We start from the raw sequence: 14,032 nt of genomic DNA on the forward strand, positions 1-14,032 counted from the left end.
CAGCTATACCAGTTTAATAAGTAAAAGCCTACTTCCTTTTTATTGTAACCATTAAATTTAAATGGTAAATTAGCATTTATTTTCAGCTAAATATAAGTAAGCCTCTAAACGTCATTCACCAGCAGACAAACTGGGGAAAAAATGGCACACAGATTTCCCATGCAATTAAAAAAAAAAAATAAAAATCAATGTGTGATGAGACATGCTCAAATTCATGTCACTTTCACTATCCCTGTTAGGAGATCAAACCCCCAGAAGTACATTTCCTGGAACATATGCCAGCGCTTGAATACTGCAAACATGGTCAGAGGTCAGGGGTACAGTACATTTATGAGTGTTTCTCAGATGCTAACACAGAGATGGGAGAACTGCGAAATCCATTAGCAATGTGGAGCGCACAGCTTTTTCTTTGATTTTTCCAAATTCAGTGGAGACACCCGTATGACTCACTGCCCTCTTTAATATTGAACACTTTTCCTTTGTCTCTGTCCAGTCAAAGGGATCTATATGAAAGACTAGCAGTGGTGGTGATATTACTGATATTATCTGTCTGAGTGAATGAGTGCCAGTAGGTCGCACTCCATTAAAGCAACTTGTTACACACATTTAAAAAAATATTTTTTTTAAAAAGGCGTGCAATTTTAAGAGGTCCCCTCTTCTTCAGCACCCAGTGGAAAGCATGTTGGTGCCAGTCTCTTCGATTTATGCTCTTTTCAAAAAACACAGCACTAGTTTGAAGTCCAAGTCAATAAAAGTCATAAAACACCATTCCAAACACTTGGAAAGAAATGAGGCAGTCATGTGCACAACAGAGTCATTTGATCCAAGCCTTTGACCGAGAGTGCCGAGATAAAATACAAGACGGCTCGGCTTGATAAGCTCCTCCATAAGCAGCATTATAATCTTAGAGCCTGTGCACGGGGAACAGGACAAAGTGCAGGGCAGAAGAAAAGTGACACTAACACTGGAGAAAAGTCTGCCCTGCTTTGATGCAGCTGTGCTTGCTAAGGCAAGGTACGCCAAGGACAAAAAGCATGCTTGATACGAAAAGAAACCTAGGTCAAATACAAGAGTTTCAACTCTCATTATCATACTTCAGAGATTTAGCCATATGTCTGACAAGCTTTGGCTCACGATTCTGGACTCGCTTTACTGCATCCCTATAACTAAATCACACGAGTATCAAGCGAGAACGGTTAATGTGTTGACCGTGGCACTGCGACTGCACAAAACTGCGACTCAAAACAAAACAGAAAGAGAGAAACACTCAAATTCCATTAACAGGAAAGCTGAGCTGTATTTGCATTTTAGCGCCGCGTTGTCACTAGAAAGTGTGCAAAAGGTCTGTGTGTGTGTGTGTGTTTGTGTCTGTCTGCGAGAGAGAAATAAACACTTTCACCTAAGAAGAGAGGAGAAAGTTGGATCTCTAATGCCTTGATGTGTGAGGACGGAGCTCAGGACAGCACACAGCAGGAAGGGAAGCTGTTCTTTTAAAGTGTGTATGCTTGTGTGTGTGTGGATATGCTTGTATTTGAGGGTATTTGTCCCGTGTAAATCTTTAAATGTGTGTGTATAGGTAGTCTAGACAAGGGAGCAGTAGCCGCCGCAGGTTCCACCTCCTGCGTCTTCGTCGGTGAGCTGGACTGCTCGGCCGTGGTTCTCGCTCTGCCATAAGCCAGGAGTCTGGATTATCTTCTCCACCAGCTCCTCAAACGCACACTGAACGCCGTCCCTCGTCTTTGCACTCGCCTCTGGGAGGACAGAGAGTGCAGAGGGAAGGAGAGAGGAGGGGAGAAGTGACAGGGACGGGAATGGGGAGGAGGCAGAGATTGGAAAAGGTGGAGAAAAAGAAGACAAAACGCAGAAACAACAACTGTTAATGTCTGCGTCTTGATGTCATCATCTGCTGGCCCCCCCAGCAGGAGTGCAGAGTGGTGGAAAACATCTCAACAGTAACTGTCAGCTCCACGATGCTAATACTGGACCATAGCAGGTTATTATTGGCTCTAGTCAGCACCTGCTGCGTAGCATGATAACATCCAGGAACATTTCAATTGTAATAACCATAGCATAAAGAAATAAATCCTACTATGACAAATCACGAGAAATATCTTTGAGAATTGCTTGGAAAACATGTCAAGAAATCTTTACATATTACCAAATAACACTTTAAGTGCTCAAGATAAAAACTAGGTGTTAACTTTTAAGTTCCCCCTTTTTACTGACAAACCTGAAAAATAACAGCAGAGGGGGAAAAAAGAGAGTGCACTAAAGATGATATATGAAGCCTGCTTTATAAATAGAAGTATGCAAGCATTCCTCGGTGAGTATGATAGTTATTTCAAACTCTGCCTCCCCTGTGAAACAGTCTGGTGTAACTCATGTGCCCGGCAGCTCTTTGTAGACCGGGGAATCCTCCTGACTTACCTATAAAAAGCATGGAATGTTTTCTTGCAAACTTCAGCCCTTCGGCCCTGTCTAACTCGTGGTTTTCCTAAAACAAAGGAAAGGTAATGGATTATTTGAGGTCTGTCGGGTTGGGCTGTCAGCTACTGTGGTCGTCACGGGCCAGAGAGAGAAAGTGGTTTTCACAGACAAAGATCAGAACGCAATGAATTCATAACAGTACACGTTTTTAACTCCACTTACTGATTCTGGTATCCTGGCAAAGGACCAGCTGCCAGAAAATATGAAAGTGCTACTATCGTTTAGCTTAGCAATCCATCAGCTGGTCGAGGGCTCACTTTGTAAAACACACTTATTTTTGGGGCAATCCATCTCCCTGTTCTGTGTGTGTATCACATATATATCTAAAGAGCATAAACCAAGGGAAGACTGCACTGAAGCTAAATATTAAAAATGTCACGCGCACCCTTAACATCACAATTTTATAGACAAACACACTGACCTTATCAATTTTGTTCCCTACAAGCATTTTAACAAGGTCATTCCTTGTACAGTATGTCTCCAGCTCACTCAGCCAGTTGTCGAGCTTTGTAAAGGTTTCCCGTCTCGTGACGTCGTACACTGTGACACAGAATGAACAGGGCATGCTCAGAATGCAGGAAAATATTCATTCACAGGATGAGAAAAAAATATTTTAAGTGCAGAATGAGTGAGTGGATTTTCTGGATGCACGATTGAGAGAACTGCAATAATTATGCAAAAGTAGTTATGGTGTGTAAGGCAATAGGACCATCTGACACACTAAAATTAATCTGACAGGTGTAAGAAGTCCTTGACTGCTGAACCTTTTTGACTGGTTTATCATTGAAAATCACAGAGCAAATGAAACTTTACTGACAATAACACTGTAATTTCCACTTCGGTAATAATAATATTAATACTAATAATAATCCTCATTATCATCTAACAAAAAAGTTAAAATAAATACCGCAATAAAATAAACGAACATCAACTTAAACACATGACTGGTTTATTTGAAAAAACAAAAACAAAAGAAAAACGGGGGGGGGGGGGGGGTCAAAATCCCACTGATACAACGAGGCGCCTTCTGTTACTTTACATCATTAGTGTGGTCAAAAACCATGAACTGTAGAGGAAGTCTGCTTTAGAGGTTTAACTTTCCGTAGTGTGTGTGTGTGTGTGTGTGTGTGTATACATGCTGCACATGCATGACCTTATGAAGACTCTGATTTAAGAGTATAAACTAACTTCCAGAAAGAGGCAGGCGTATGTGTGTGAGTCACAGGATGAAAAGCCATCACTCACTTTACAACAGGGGCATGACTGTAAAGTCAAAGGCCGCACACATGTGCGCTTGCACGCACACACACACACACACACACACACACACACACACACACACACACGCACGTACAGGTGTTTGAGCAATGACGGTGCTAATAGCTTTGCTTACCCAGGATGACTCCCTGGGCACCGCGGTAGTAACTGGGCGTCAGGGTTCGGAAGCGCTCCTGTCCCGCGGTGTCCTGCAAAACGCACACTACTGCTCACACTTGCAAGGAAAAAACCAGTGGCTACAAACCAGGGCAGACAAACACGAACAACACAGACACACTCCTTGGTATCAAGGGGTGGAAATAGTGTTACATAAGCGCCATCTTCTGGTTACTTGAGAGAAGAGCCGGTCTAGACCTGAGCTGGAGCTGTTTCATAGTTAATTTTTCTGCTCTGACAAACAAGAGCTGCATGTTTGTTTAACCGAGTGATACTAAAGCACTGGAATAATGATAGAGTCTGTAACATACCCATATTGCCAGCTTTGCCTTGTTGCCATCCACAGAAATGGTCTTCACTTTGAAGTCAACGCCTAGACAATGAAAAAAAAAGAAAACAGAAAAAAAAGAAAGGGGCAGTTAATCACCGAAACCCACATGATTACCTCATCCTGCTTCAGGCCCAATATGATGACTCCTACAGGTTTGTTCAATTACTGCCAACAATATCATATCATGGTGACAGACCATAATTATTGAAGATGAATTGTCAAAACACAATGTCTATGAACTTGTGTTAACCTCTGGTTATTCAGACTGGCATTACGCCCGTCCCGTGTCCTGCACTTAAATTACAGTGTGACCGTGCATTCACATACACGACGAAAGGACAGTGCGGTTTAACGTCCTGAACGAAAACCGACGAAAAAAAATGAAAGGCCGGCACCTGTAAAATGGCTCAGTGAGCAATGACTCAGTCTTAAAAATCCCTGCCAGGTCCCAGAGGAGCAGACGTGAAAATAACAATGTTGCCCCCCCCCAACAAGTAAATCTCCTCTATTGCCTCTTTGCAGTGTCTCGGCGAGCGGAGCGTGCGGCGTCTGGATGACATATAGGCCGTGTTTTAGCATCCACTGACAGATTTACCAGGGCAATGTACACTTGTGATGGGCTTGTTTTTACATCTGGGACTGAGGAGGGGAGTTCAGCTGGGAGCCAAAACAGAAGAGAGATCGAGCAGGAGAAAGGGGACATGAAGACAGGCTGATATATGGCACCGCACTCACACACAAATACACAGTCTGTTCACAAAGCCCATCACAACAACTAGCTCTTCCTCTCGTCCAGCAGGGTTGCTCAGATACTGCTGCCAGGCGCATGTGGAGACGAGTTTACACTAAACATTTCCCTGAACCTGGACCAGTCTCTTCTGCTCTAATTCACTACATATACAGACGGGCCTTGCCCAGGGAACGCACAGTAATGCATCTGTTTGCAATATCACAACACAACAAGATGCTACTAGTGCTACAGGTCAAGGCTGGGCTGCTCTCTGCAGGCCCTTCTCTGTACGATATAAATACACCAAAGGCAGAGCAGCACAACCCACTAGTTCGACACAGAGAGAGTGGTGGTGGGGAATGACACATCATTGTTAGCCTGTATTCTCTTTTGTCTGTAACCTTTGGCAACGATGGCACCGAGAAGAAACAAGGTGCTTTAAGCCACCAGTAAGAGTATCATAAATGCAAAGCTGCTAATGTGCCTGCTGATCATCGTTGCAAAAGATCATTTAACACTCTGTGTGCTAGTGTGATGATGTGTCGAGACAGCCTTTGGCAATGGGAGAAATCCAGCCTCGGGGTGGTGAGATGAAGAAAATACTTTAACTGAGACTGAATGATACCAGATTAAAAAAAACTGAATCTCAAGTCAAAGCACAGAACTGACTCCAATAAAGACATCTGTTTGGCAGAGAATCCCAGCTGGCCAAGTAAAACAGTAGCGGCCCGTGCCTTGACCTTGACAAAACAAAGTATTTTCTCCATTCCAACCCCTCTTGGGATCTGTGCTTTTCGGCCGTTTTAACAAAGACAGCATTGTGAGCTACAAGCGATTCACAAAACCACATTAGTTTGGTTTGAAAAACTAAAAAGAAAAAAAAGAAAAGAAAGTAGAATTCTTCATCCAAATTCTCTCCAAAATATTTTAAATCTGGAGCTCAGGGATGCTTTTGTCAAAATAAAATAATTAAGGTAGCTGCAGCTTTAATAGCTTATGAAAGTATAGTCGGTGTGTCCTCGATCCGTCAACTGATTTATTCAATTAACAAAAAAAGGCTGATATTATTTGCAGATACACAGTTTGGGGTTGCCACTACTTCTAAAAACCTTTACCAGATAAGATGGATAGTTTGGTCTGCCACAGATTGTTTTTTTTCTCCACACAGCATTAACTTTAAAATTAATCTGAAAGCTTTGTGGCTGTCTCAGTGTGTGGGATTGTGGTGACTTTAGTTTTAGCTCACCAAGTGCTGCAGAATCTCCTAAACGTCCACATTTCTGCCTAGCGACCCTAGCTTGACTTAAAAAGGAAAAAGAAGAAAAAAGCTAAACTTTAACGTCTCTTTTACAGTTATCTGCAGTAGGTACTGGGGGTTTAGCAAACACATGCAGCCAGTATGCTGACTGAGCCTGGAACAGATAACATAAAAAGTCCGTCAACTTGTGGCTGCGTTGCTCCAGACCATGTACAGTATCTGTCAGCAGCCTCAGCCAGGCCTGCACACTACAGGCTGGGAAACAGAGTGAAGGACAGTACATTTAGCTGAGCATGGTTGTCACTTTAGTCTACTGCAGTTGTTTAAAGTTGTTAAAAACTCCAACTTTGCGTGGGTGTGTCACAGCACAAATATTCTGGCAGGCATCACTAACATCCTTACATTACTGAGGTCCTGATAAGTGGTGGTGTTTGCAAATAGTGCTGAGCAACAGGATTGAAAAAAAAAAAAACCCGTAACCTCATTGTTACTACAGCTAATTTAAGACCTTTCTGATATTCCTAATCAAAATTGAATACCACGATCTATGAAAAGATCAAATGCATGTGTCAACTGAGGGTGTACTTCAACTTATGTGTTGTGGTGAGCTAGAGTTTAATGCTGTACACACAACGGCAGAAGTTCACGTCATGTATGACCACGACTGGCTTTCGCATTGGGACAGCGGGCATCTGGTCTGGTGGTCCTCCCTCAGCATATTTGGTCTTTTGGACACCAACTGTATCCATTTATGGAGAAAATATCCTCATGTAAAGCCTAAAACCAGGCACCAGTTGAATGATTCAGTATGTACTAGAAAATAGTGCAGCAAGTCATTCTGTAGAGTTTCCAAATCATCCATTTCAACGTTTCTAATTAAAAATCATTACTACAGATATACAGCATAACTGTCTCTTCTGCCCTCTCATGTTTCGCTGGTCTAAGAGTCTGAGTGCACAAACATCAAATATCAGACAGTTCTATCTGGTATCACGCTGCTTTTGTGTGTTTAATCAGCTTAAATGGCCATATTGCAACTGTTTATGACAAATTCATTTATTTTAATGTAGAAAACGTTGTTCTAGAGCCCGACTGACATCCATCACTTCTCTTCCGTTTATCCAATTTTAGGGTTGCGAGAGGGTTGAAGCCTATCCAAGCTGTCATAGGGCGAGAGACAGGATACACCCTGGCAATCTGTCCAGGGTGTATCCTGTCTCTCGCCCTATATTATTCTGTGTAAATAATCATTCTGTACATACGATAATTTTTAATCCTACAACTGTTTATAACTTGCATAGTTCACATTTCTGTATAGCTGTATATCTCCGATTTCTGTATAGTTTTTCATATTTATATCCTGTTCATAGCCTGTACTCACTACAGCCTGTACATACTTATAGTTATAGAATATTCATAACATACTTCATACCGTGTACATTATAACATACCATAATAGACCCATTTCTGTAATATACTTACATATCTATATTATTGCTAATATATATTGTAATATATCTATATCACGGCTAAAGCACTTCTGGATGGATGCAAACTGCATTTCGTTGCCCTGTACCTGTGCATGTGCAATGACAATAAAGTTGAATTCTATTCTAATTCTATTCTATATTGCCAGTCTATTACAGGTCTAACACAGAGAGACCGTTCCCGCTCACCTTCACACCTATGGGCAATTTAGTTACCAACTAACCTAATCCCACCAACTGCATGTCTGTGGAATTTGGGAGGAAGCCAGAGTACCTGAAGAGAACCCACACAGACACAAGGAGAACATGCAAACTCCAAGTCTCAAACAACAAGTCTTTAGAAACTACAAACAACTACCAGCCTGAATTACAGACACGGACAGCTGGAGTACGACTGGCTGAGTAGTCATTCCTGTTACACTTCTTGACGTCTGCTCCCTGGTTGCATGTGTAGTTGATGCGCTGTAATGTAAATTCTCTGAGGACAAGTCCACGTGGTCAAAAAAATCAAACAAAAAAAAACTGGCAGACATGTGGATGTCTGCACAGACCCTCACACTAACTGACTGACGACAGAGGTATTAGGTATAGACAACACTTTAAGCACAGCATAAATGAATAATCCACAACCTGCTGTGACATTAAAACAAGTTCTTTTTTAACCTGCACTATCATACTGTTCGAATAAGGACACATAAATAATTAACAGACAAACAAAACAAAACTCTTTTGTATGCCTGAAGAAATTCAAGAAATGTCTCAAGTCACAACAATATTCATATTGATCTTAAAGTCCTATACTGGTCGGGCTCTATGCTGGCAGCAACCTGCTGCTTCATCAAATCTACTCCTCCTTTTCCTTCCTGGCTCCACCGTGGTTATACAGCTGCCTGCAGGAGCTGTGCTGCTGCTGACTGAGATCACAACAAGTGTTGCATGTGAACATTAACCACTAAAGATTCAGTGCTGATATAAACTCATAGTCATATTTGATAGTATTTTGATAGATAAAAGCAATTTTTTTAATTCCTCCTATTCTTTCATGTTCATCTTGTGGAGGACAAATGCATGTGTTGTTCTATGCAGCATAGACCAAAAGCACCCCTATTTTAGTCTCTACTCCTGACACTGGTTGAATGCTAAAGTGTTAGCATACTCATATGTAATGTGGACATCATTACTAACCCATGAGACAACAGGTTTAAATGAGCTCATGCTGTTTGTGCCTCAGATGAATCGATGTATTGCTTATTATTACTCAAATTCAAGATCCTTGTCTTTGTGACTGTTTACTACTCTACGTCTGTGTCTTATTTAATCTCTGCTGCTGCTGCTGATGATGATCCTGTACTTGCCAGCACATTCTGATCTACAAAGCCACATTTTTTCCATTTTACCCTTTAACAGACCTCACATGTTCAACTCACCTATTGTTGCTGATTGTTCCGGGTCGAATGTGTCTTCTGTAAATCTTAGTAGGAGGCTGTTGACAAGAAGATGGAAATAAGAAGATTAGACCTCATCATGACTCACACGTGTGTTTTTTAGTAATTGTATTCTCCTCTCTTGAGGATGCTTTTGAGCTGAAGTCAGGTTTCCAGTTGCCCTGACTCCTGCGGCAGGAGACAGTCTCTTTCTCTATCTCCTTCTATTGATCACTCTGTCCTTCACTTGCAAGCAAGAGGTGATGTCAAGCTCCAGATGACATCACCACTAGATTGCAGTCAGGAGGACAGGGTTCGTTTCTTAACCATGACTAATCGAGTGCAAAGGCCTTAACAGCCCCGCTGACGATGGCAATATGCTCGCTCCTCTCCCTTGACCCAGACATAATTCTCGTACTTTTTCCTCACGGGCCATCAGAAGAGATGCTGAAGCAGTAAGTGTTTATTGTTTGAGGGCCATATGGCTGATGAACTCATGCAGGGAAACAGCCAAGTTAGAAATGTATTCTGTACAGGTCAGGAAACATGAAACACATACATTCCCTGCCAAGCATTCAAATCTGTCATGATTTAAGGCCTTCAGATTGCAGGGAAACAAAATAAATATCTGTAAACTATTCAAAAATAAGTGTACCTATTTGATATTACCAAAGCTGGCTATGGATGATTCAAATTAGGACATTTGAAACTAATCATGGTCTGATTTTGTTTATTGTATTAAGCGAAATCCTATTTAATAATAATACTAAATTGCTTTCTGGAAACAATGCATCACGGCCTGGACGATGCCACGGCAGACAGCATGCAGTACAGCCGTCTAGATATTCTTCTGTTTTCTGGAAATATAAGCAAACACAGATCTGTGTTATGGTGTCGGCATAAAGCCAGTCCTTCCTCTGGGCAGAGCTTATACAGACCAGCCATTAAAAGATGCCAACTAGCAGTACAAGCCCTGTTCAAAAAAAAAAGGGAACTCTTTAGTATAAGTAGACACATGTTGCACATCAATGAACTGACCCAGGAAATTGGAAAAATTTCAGCTAACAGCGGACACAGTACTGGGCGTTAAAATATCAGCTGCAAAGAACATAAATTACTGCAAACTTTTTATTCATTATCATCTCTGCTTTCTGGTTTAAAACCTAGCTGATTTTAACTTTAACACTCTGTCCTTGTTGATGCTGAAGTTCCAAGTCTTATTATTGCCTCTCTTTGGTCTATTTTCAATAGATGGGTGTACTTTTGGTCAAGAACTTGTTTAAAGGCTTACAATGGCATAATTTTCTCGGAATGTTCTATGGCTATGGAAGGCACGCTTGTAGTCAACACCATAGTCTACAATGTGATGGTTGATGGCTCAGGAAGGCTATCAGAATTCCTCCAGCAGCCGGGACCACTGTTATGGAGACCTGCAAACCTGGATCATGATCTCTTTTGGCAGGGACACACGCTATAAACTTCCATGCTGATGTGGGTAAAAAGCATTTTACCCTGCGTGGAATATTATCAGGTTGATTTGTGGTTGTTAATAAGGACTCTGATTACCACATGACGACAAGAGCAAGTGTATCGTTTACATGTTTTGAAGTCCCATCTGGAGAAGGGGTACGCTTACTTGAGCGTGACCGGTTCGGATCGATCCTTCTGCTGGGTTCTTAATGACGGAGATGCTAGCAGTACAAGTAAATGGACTTAAAAGAGTGTCAGCTTCTCGTTTAGCCATCAAATTAGTGTGAACAAAAACAGCCTGTTTCTAGCAATTATGTCAGACGTGCACATAGTTGATGTCACGTACAGAGCTTCTGGCATCTGACTAATGCGTTAGCTAAACAGTGTGCACACTGTAAGCATTTCTTGTACATGTTGTACCAAGACAGTCTGACCTCTGTTAGAATAAAGAACAGGACAAACCAGCACTGAACCGTCTACATCGTTTTAAAAACTAAATTCTCTTTATCCACCTGCTACATCCCTGCTAGCGCTGGCTAACGTTAGCAGGGAGCCACGACATCACTTTGTTGATCACTTGGTCTTACCTGGACTTCCCAACGCCGCTTTCTCCTATTATCAGTATCTTCAGCGTGGTAAGCACGTCGTCTTCCATTCTTTCTTCACTGTATGCTGTGTTACTCTCAGTAAATCTCTAAAAGAGACTTGTTAAAGTGAAGCTGACTAACTTGCGTCCCTGTTTACAGCTCACAGCACAGATAATAATATGACAGCCCTTTGGTGAGACGTCTCACTCCAACCATTTCCGGTATGACTTGTCACTACTTCCGCTGGAGATCTTACAGGATATCTTGGGAGAAGATTATGTAAGACAAAGGACGCAGTGTTGCAACATGTCGACGTCATGTGTTCGTGTCATTTTAATAGTACTGTATATTTGCTACTGGACTCTTTAAACGGGGATTTTTCACACTCCGATACATTTGTTACTAATGTAATTTCAAAGTCAACCATTTGAAATTCTTATGTCAATGACAGTCACAGTGAATTGATCGTGACTGGCAATTTTGACATTTTGAAAATGGCTCATTTGTTTACATGAGGTATTTATGCATGTCACCGAATTTTACTTCTTGCCCTCTGTGTACCAAAAAAGTATTGGTTTATATATGAAAAATATAGGCTCCTATGAATTTTCCACTCACGTTCACCAGTATCACTGAACATGATCTTATTAATGTTTTAATCCTATTCTAAAGACAGGGAAGGTTTTTGGTCAGTATTTACACATGTAACTGTACAAAACAATATATGTTGTTTTCAAAGGCTACATTTTTGGTCCTCTTATGGTCAGGTCCATAACTAGCTCGACAATGGCAAAAGGTAATTACACCTATGTAGAATACCAAATACAATTTTATTTTGTCTTTAGTCAAAACAGTCAACTATACTCCATCAGCCTTTTTTTAACCTCCTAGGACCTGGCGTCCACATATGTGGAAATCACATTTTGGGTTGTATAGACCAAAATGCTAAATTTTGCTCTACAAGGATCTGATATCCACTTATGAGGGCGTTATACTGCCACTGTTCTATCGAAATTTAAAGTGAATCCTCATATGTGGATCTCATTTTTCTCAGAAACAAAAATAAGGTAATAAAAAAAAATAAAAATCACGCAATTCTTTGTTTTTACATTCATCAGTTCCTAATCAGCCCAAATAGCAACTTTGCTATTTACATACATACTTACAAATCATCATCATATCTGAGGATACACCATTTACCAATCAGCTCTGGACTTTCCCACTGGATTTCTTTTTCTGGATTCCCCCCACTGCCTGCCTGTGATACAGCTGTTTCTATCTTCTGGCCAAAAGTGAAACACTTGGTGTTGCAGCACTTGCAGTTAAACTGCACATGCAGCTTACATCACAAACCATCAGTTCTCCTGGAGCTCCAGTAATGACCTGGTGAATTCTCATAGTTCCAGGAACAGCTGGTATCTGCTTTGGCATTTTCTTCATAGCTTCCTCAACATCTTCACTTTTCACAAAGAACAGTTTCACACTTGTGTTTGTTTCAGAAAAGGCCCTGAATAACTCTTCTGCATCTGGGATGTCATGCCCCATCATGTCAGCTGCTCTTTTTAAGGCTCCCCCGACACCATCTGGTGCTCCTTTTCCATTACGAGCCTCGAAAAAATTCCAAGAGCCAGCCTTGAATCCTCTTCTGTCCAGTTCTGTAGTGAAAAGGTTCAAGTTCAAGTTCAACTTTATTGTCACTTCAACCATATACAGTTTAAAAATACACAGTGAGGCAAAACAACGTTCCTCCAGGAACCAAGGTGCTACAAGACAAGTTAGTGCAAAAAAAATAAATAATAATATATAATATATCTAGTAATAATATTGTGCAAAAGAGCATTTACAGGTTGGTGTGTGCGATGGTTTGGTGGTGTAGGTCAGTGTGTTTGCGCTTTGTGTTGGTTAGTCAGTCCAGTCTCAATGTTTTGAGGTATTTGAGTTAAGCTGAGTGATAATGTTAGTGTATGTGTGTGTGTGCGTGTTTATCAGTCAGTCCCTTTTTGCTGAGGAGACGGATGGCTTGTGGAAAAAAGCTGTTGCACAGTCTGGATGTGCGTGCCCGAATGCTTCGGTACCTTTTTCCAGATGGCAGGAGTGTAAAGAGTGTGTGAGAGGGGTGTGTCCGATCAGCCACAATGCTGGTGGCTTTGCGAATGCAGCGTGTGGTGTAGATGTCCTCAATAGAGGGTAGAGAGACCCCGATGATCTTCTCTGCTGTTCCCACTATCCGCTGTAGGGTCTTGCGGTCTGATATGGCACAGCTCCCAAACCAGACAGTGATGCAGCCGCTCAGGATGCTCTCAATAGTTCCTCTATAGAAGGTGGTCAGGATCGGTGGTGGAAGCCGGGCCTTTCTCAGTCTTCTCAGAAAGAAGAGACGCTGTTGGGCTTTCTTGTGCAGGGAGCTGGTGTTGAGGGACCAGCCGAGGTCCTTCTCCAGGTGTACACCCAGGAATTTGGTGCTGTCAACGATCTCCACAGAGGAGCCGTTGATGCTCAGCGGTGAGTGGTCGCTTCGTGTCCTCCTAAAGTCAACAACCATCTCTTTTGTCTTGTCAACATTCAGAGACAGGTTGTTGTCCTTACACCAGTCCGTTAGCCTCTGCACTTCCTCTCTGTACGCTGACTCGTCGTTCTTGCTAATGAGACCCACCACGGTCGTGTCATCAGCGAATTTAATGATGTGATTTGAACTGTGTGTTGCTACACAGTCATGAGTCAGCAGTGTGAACAGCAGAGGACTGAGCACACAGCCTTGTGGAGACAGGACACAGAAGACTTCTTGGGCACGGGGACGATGGTGGTGGCCTTGAAGCACGTGGGG

The 14,032-nt window shown here is 41.9% G+C and overlaps 1 protein-coding gene across 1 annotated transcript; it reads right to left on the bottom strand.

Moving 5' to 3' along the window:
• Positions 1-413: 413 nt before the first annotated feature.
• On the bottom strand, positions 414-11,454 carry LOC113028741 (ras-related protein Rab-18). The gene is made up of 7 exons (XM_026179159.1): positions 11,209-11,454; positions 9,155-9,210; positions 4,233-4,294; positions 3,881-3,953; positions 2,909-3,027; positions 2,428-2,494; positions 414-1,751 (listed from the first exon to the last, which is right to left on the bottom strand). Exons 1-7 carry the CDS (start codon positions 11,274-11,276, stop codon positions 1,582-1,584), a joined length of 615 nt encoding a protein of 204 aa, XP_026034944.1. The 5' UTR covers positions 11,277-11,454; the 3' UTR covers positions 414-1,581.
• Between the last annotated feature and the right edge of the window lie 2,578 nt (positions 11,455-14,032).

This window comes from Astatotilapia calliptera, chromosome 9 (assembly GCF_900246225.1).
Source record: "Astatotilapia calliptera chromosome 9, fAstCal1.2, whole genome shotgun sequence".
NCBI lineage: Eukaryota > Metazoa > Chordata > Actinopteri > Cichliformes > Cichlidae > Astatotilapia > Astatotilapia calliptera.

Excerpts from the sequence above, each read along its gene's own strand:
- LOC113028741 (XM_026179159.1), bottom strand. The coding sequence starts at position 11,276 with ATGGAAGACGACGTGCTTACCACGCTGAAGATACTGATAATAGGAGAA. Across the intron at positions 4,295-9,154 it reads GGAACAATCAGCAACAATAG|GCGTTGACTTCAAAGTGAAG; the intron begins GTGAGTTGAACA and ends TTCATTGTCTAG. Across the intron at positions 2,495-2,908 it reads TAGGGAACAAAATTGATAAG|GAAAACCACGAGTTAGACAG; the intron begins GTCAGTGTGTTT and ends CCTTTGTTTTAG.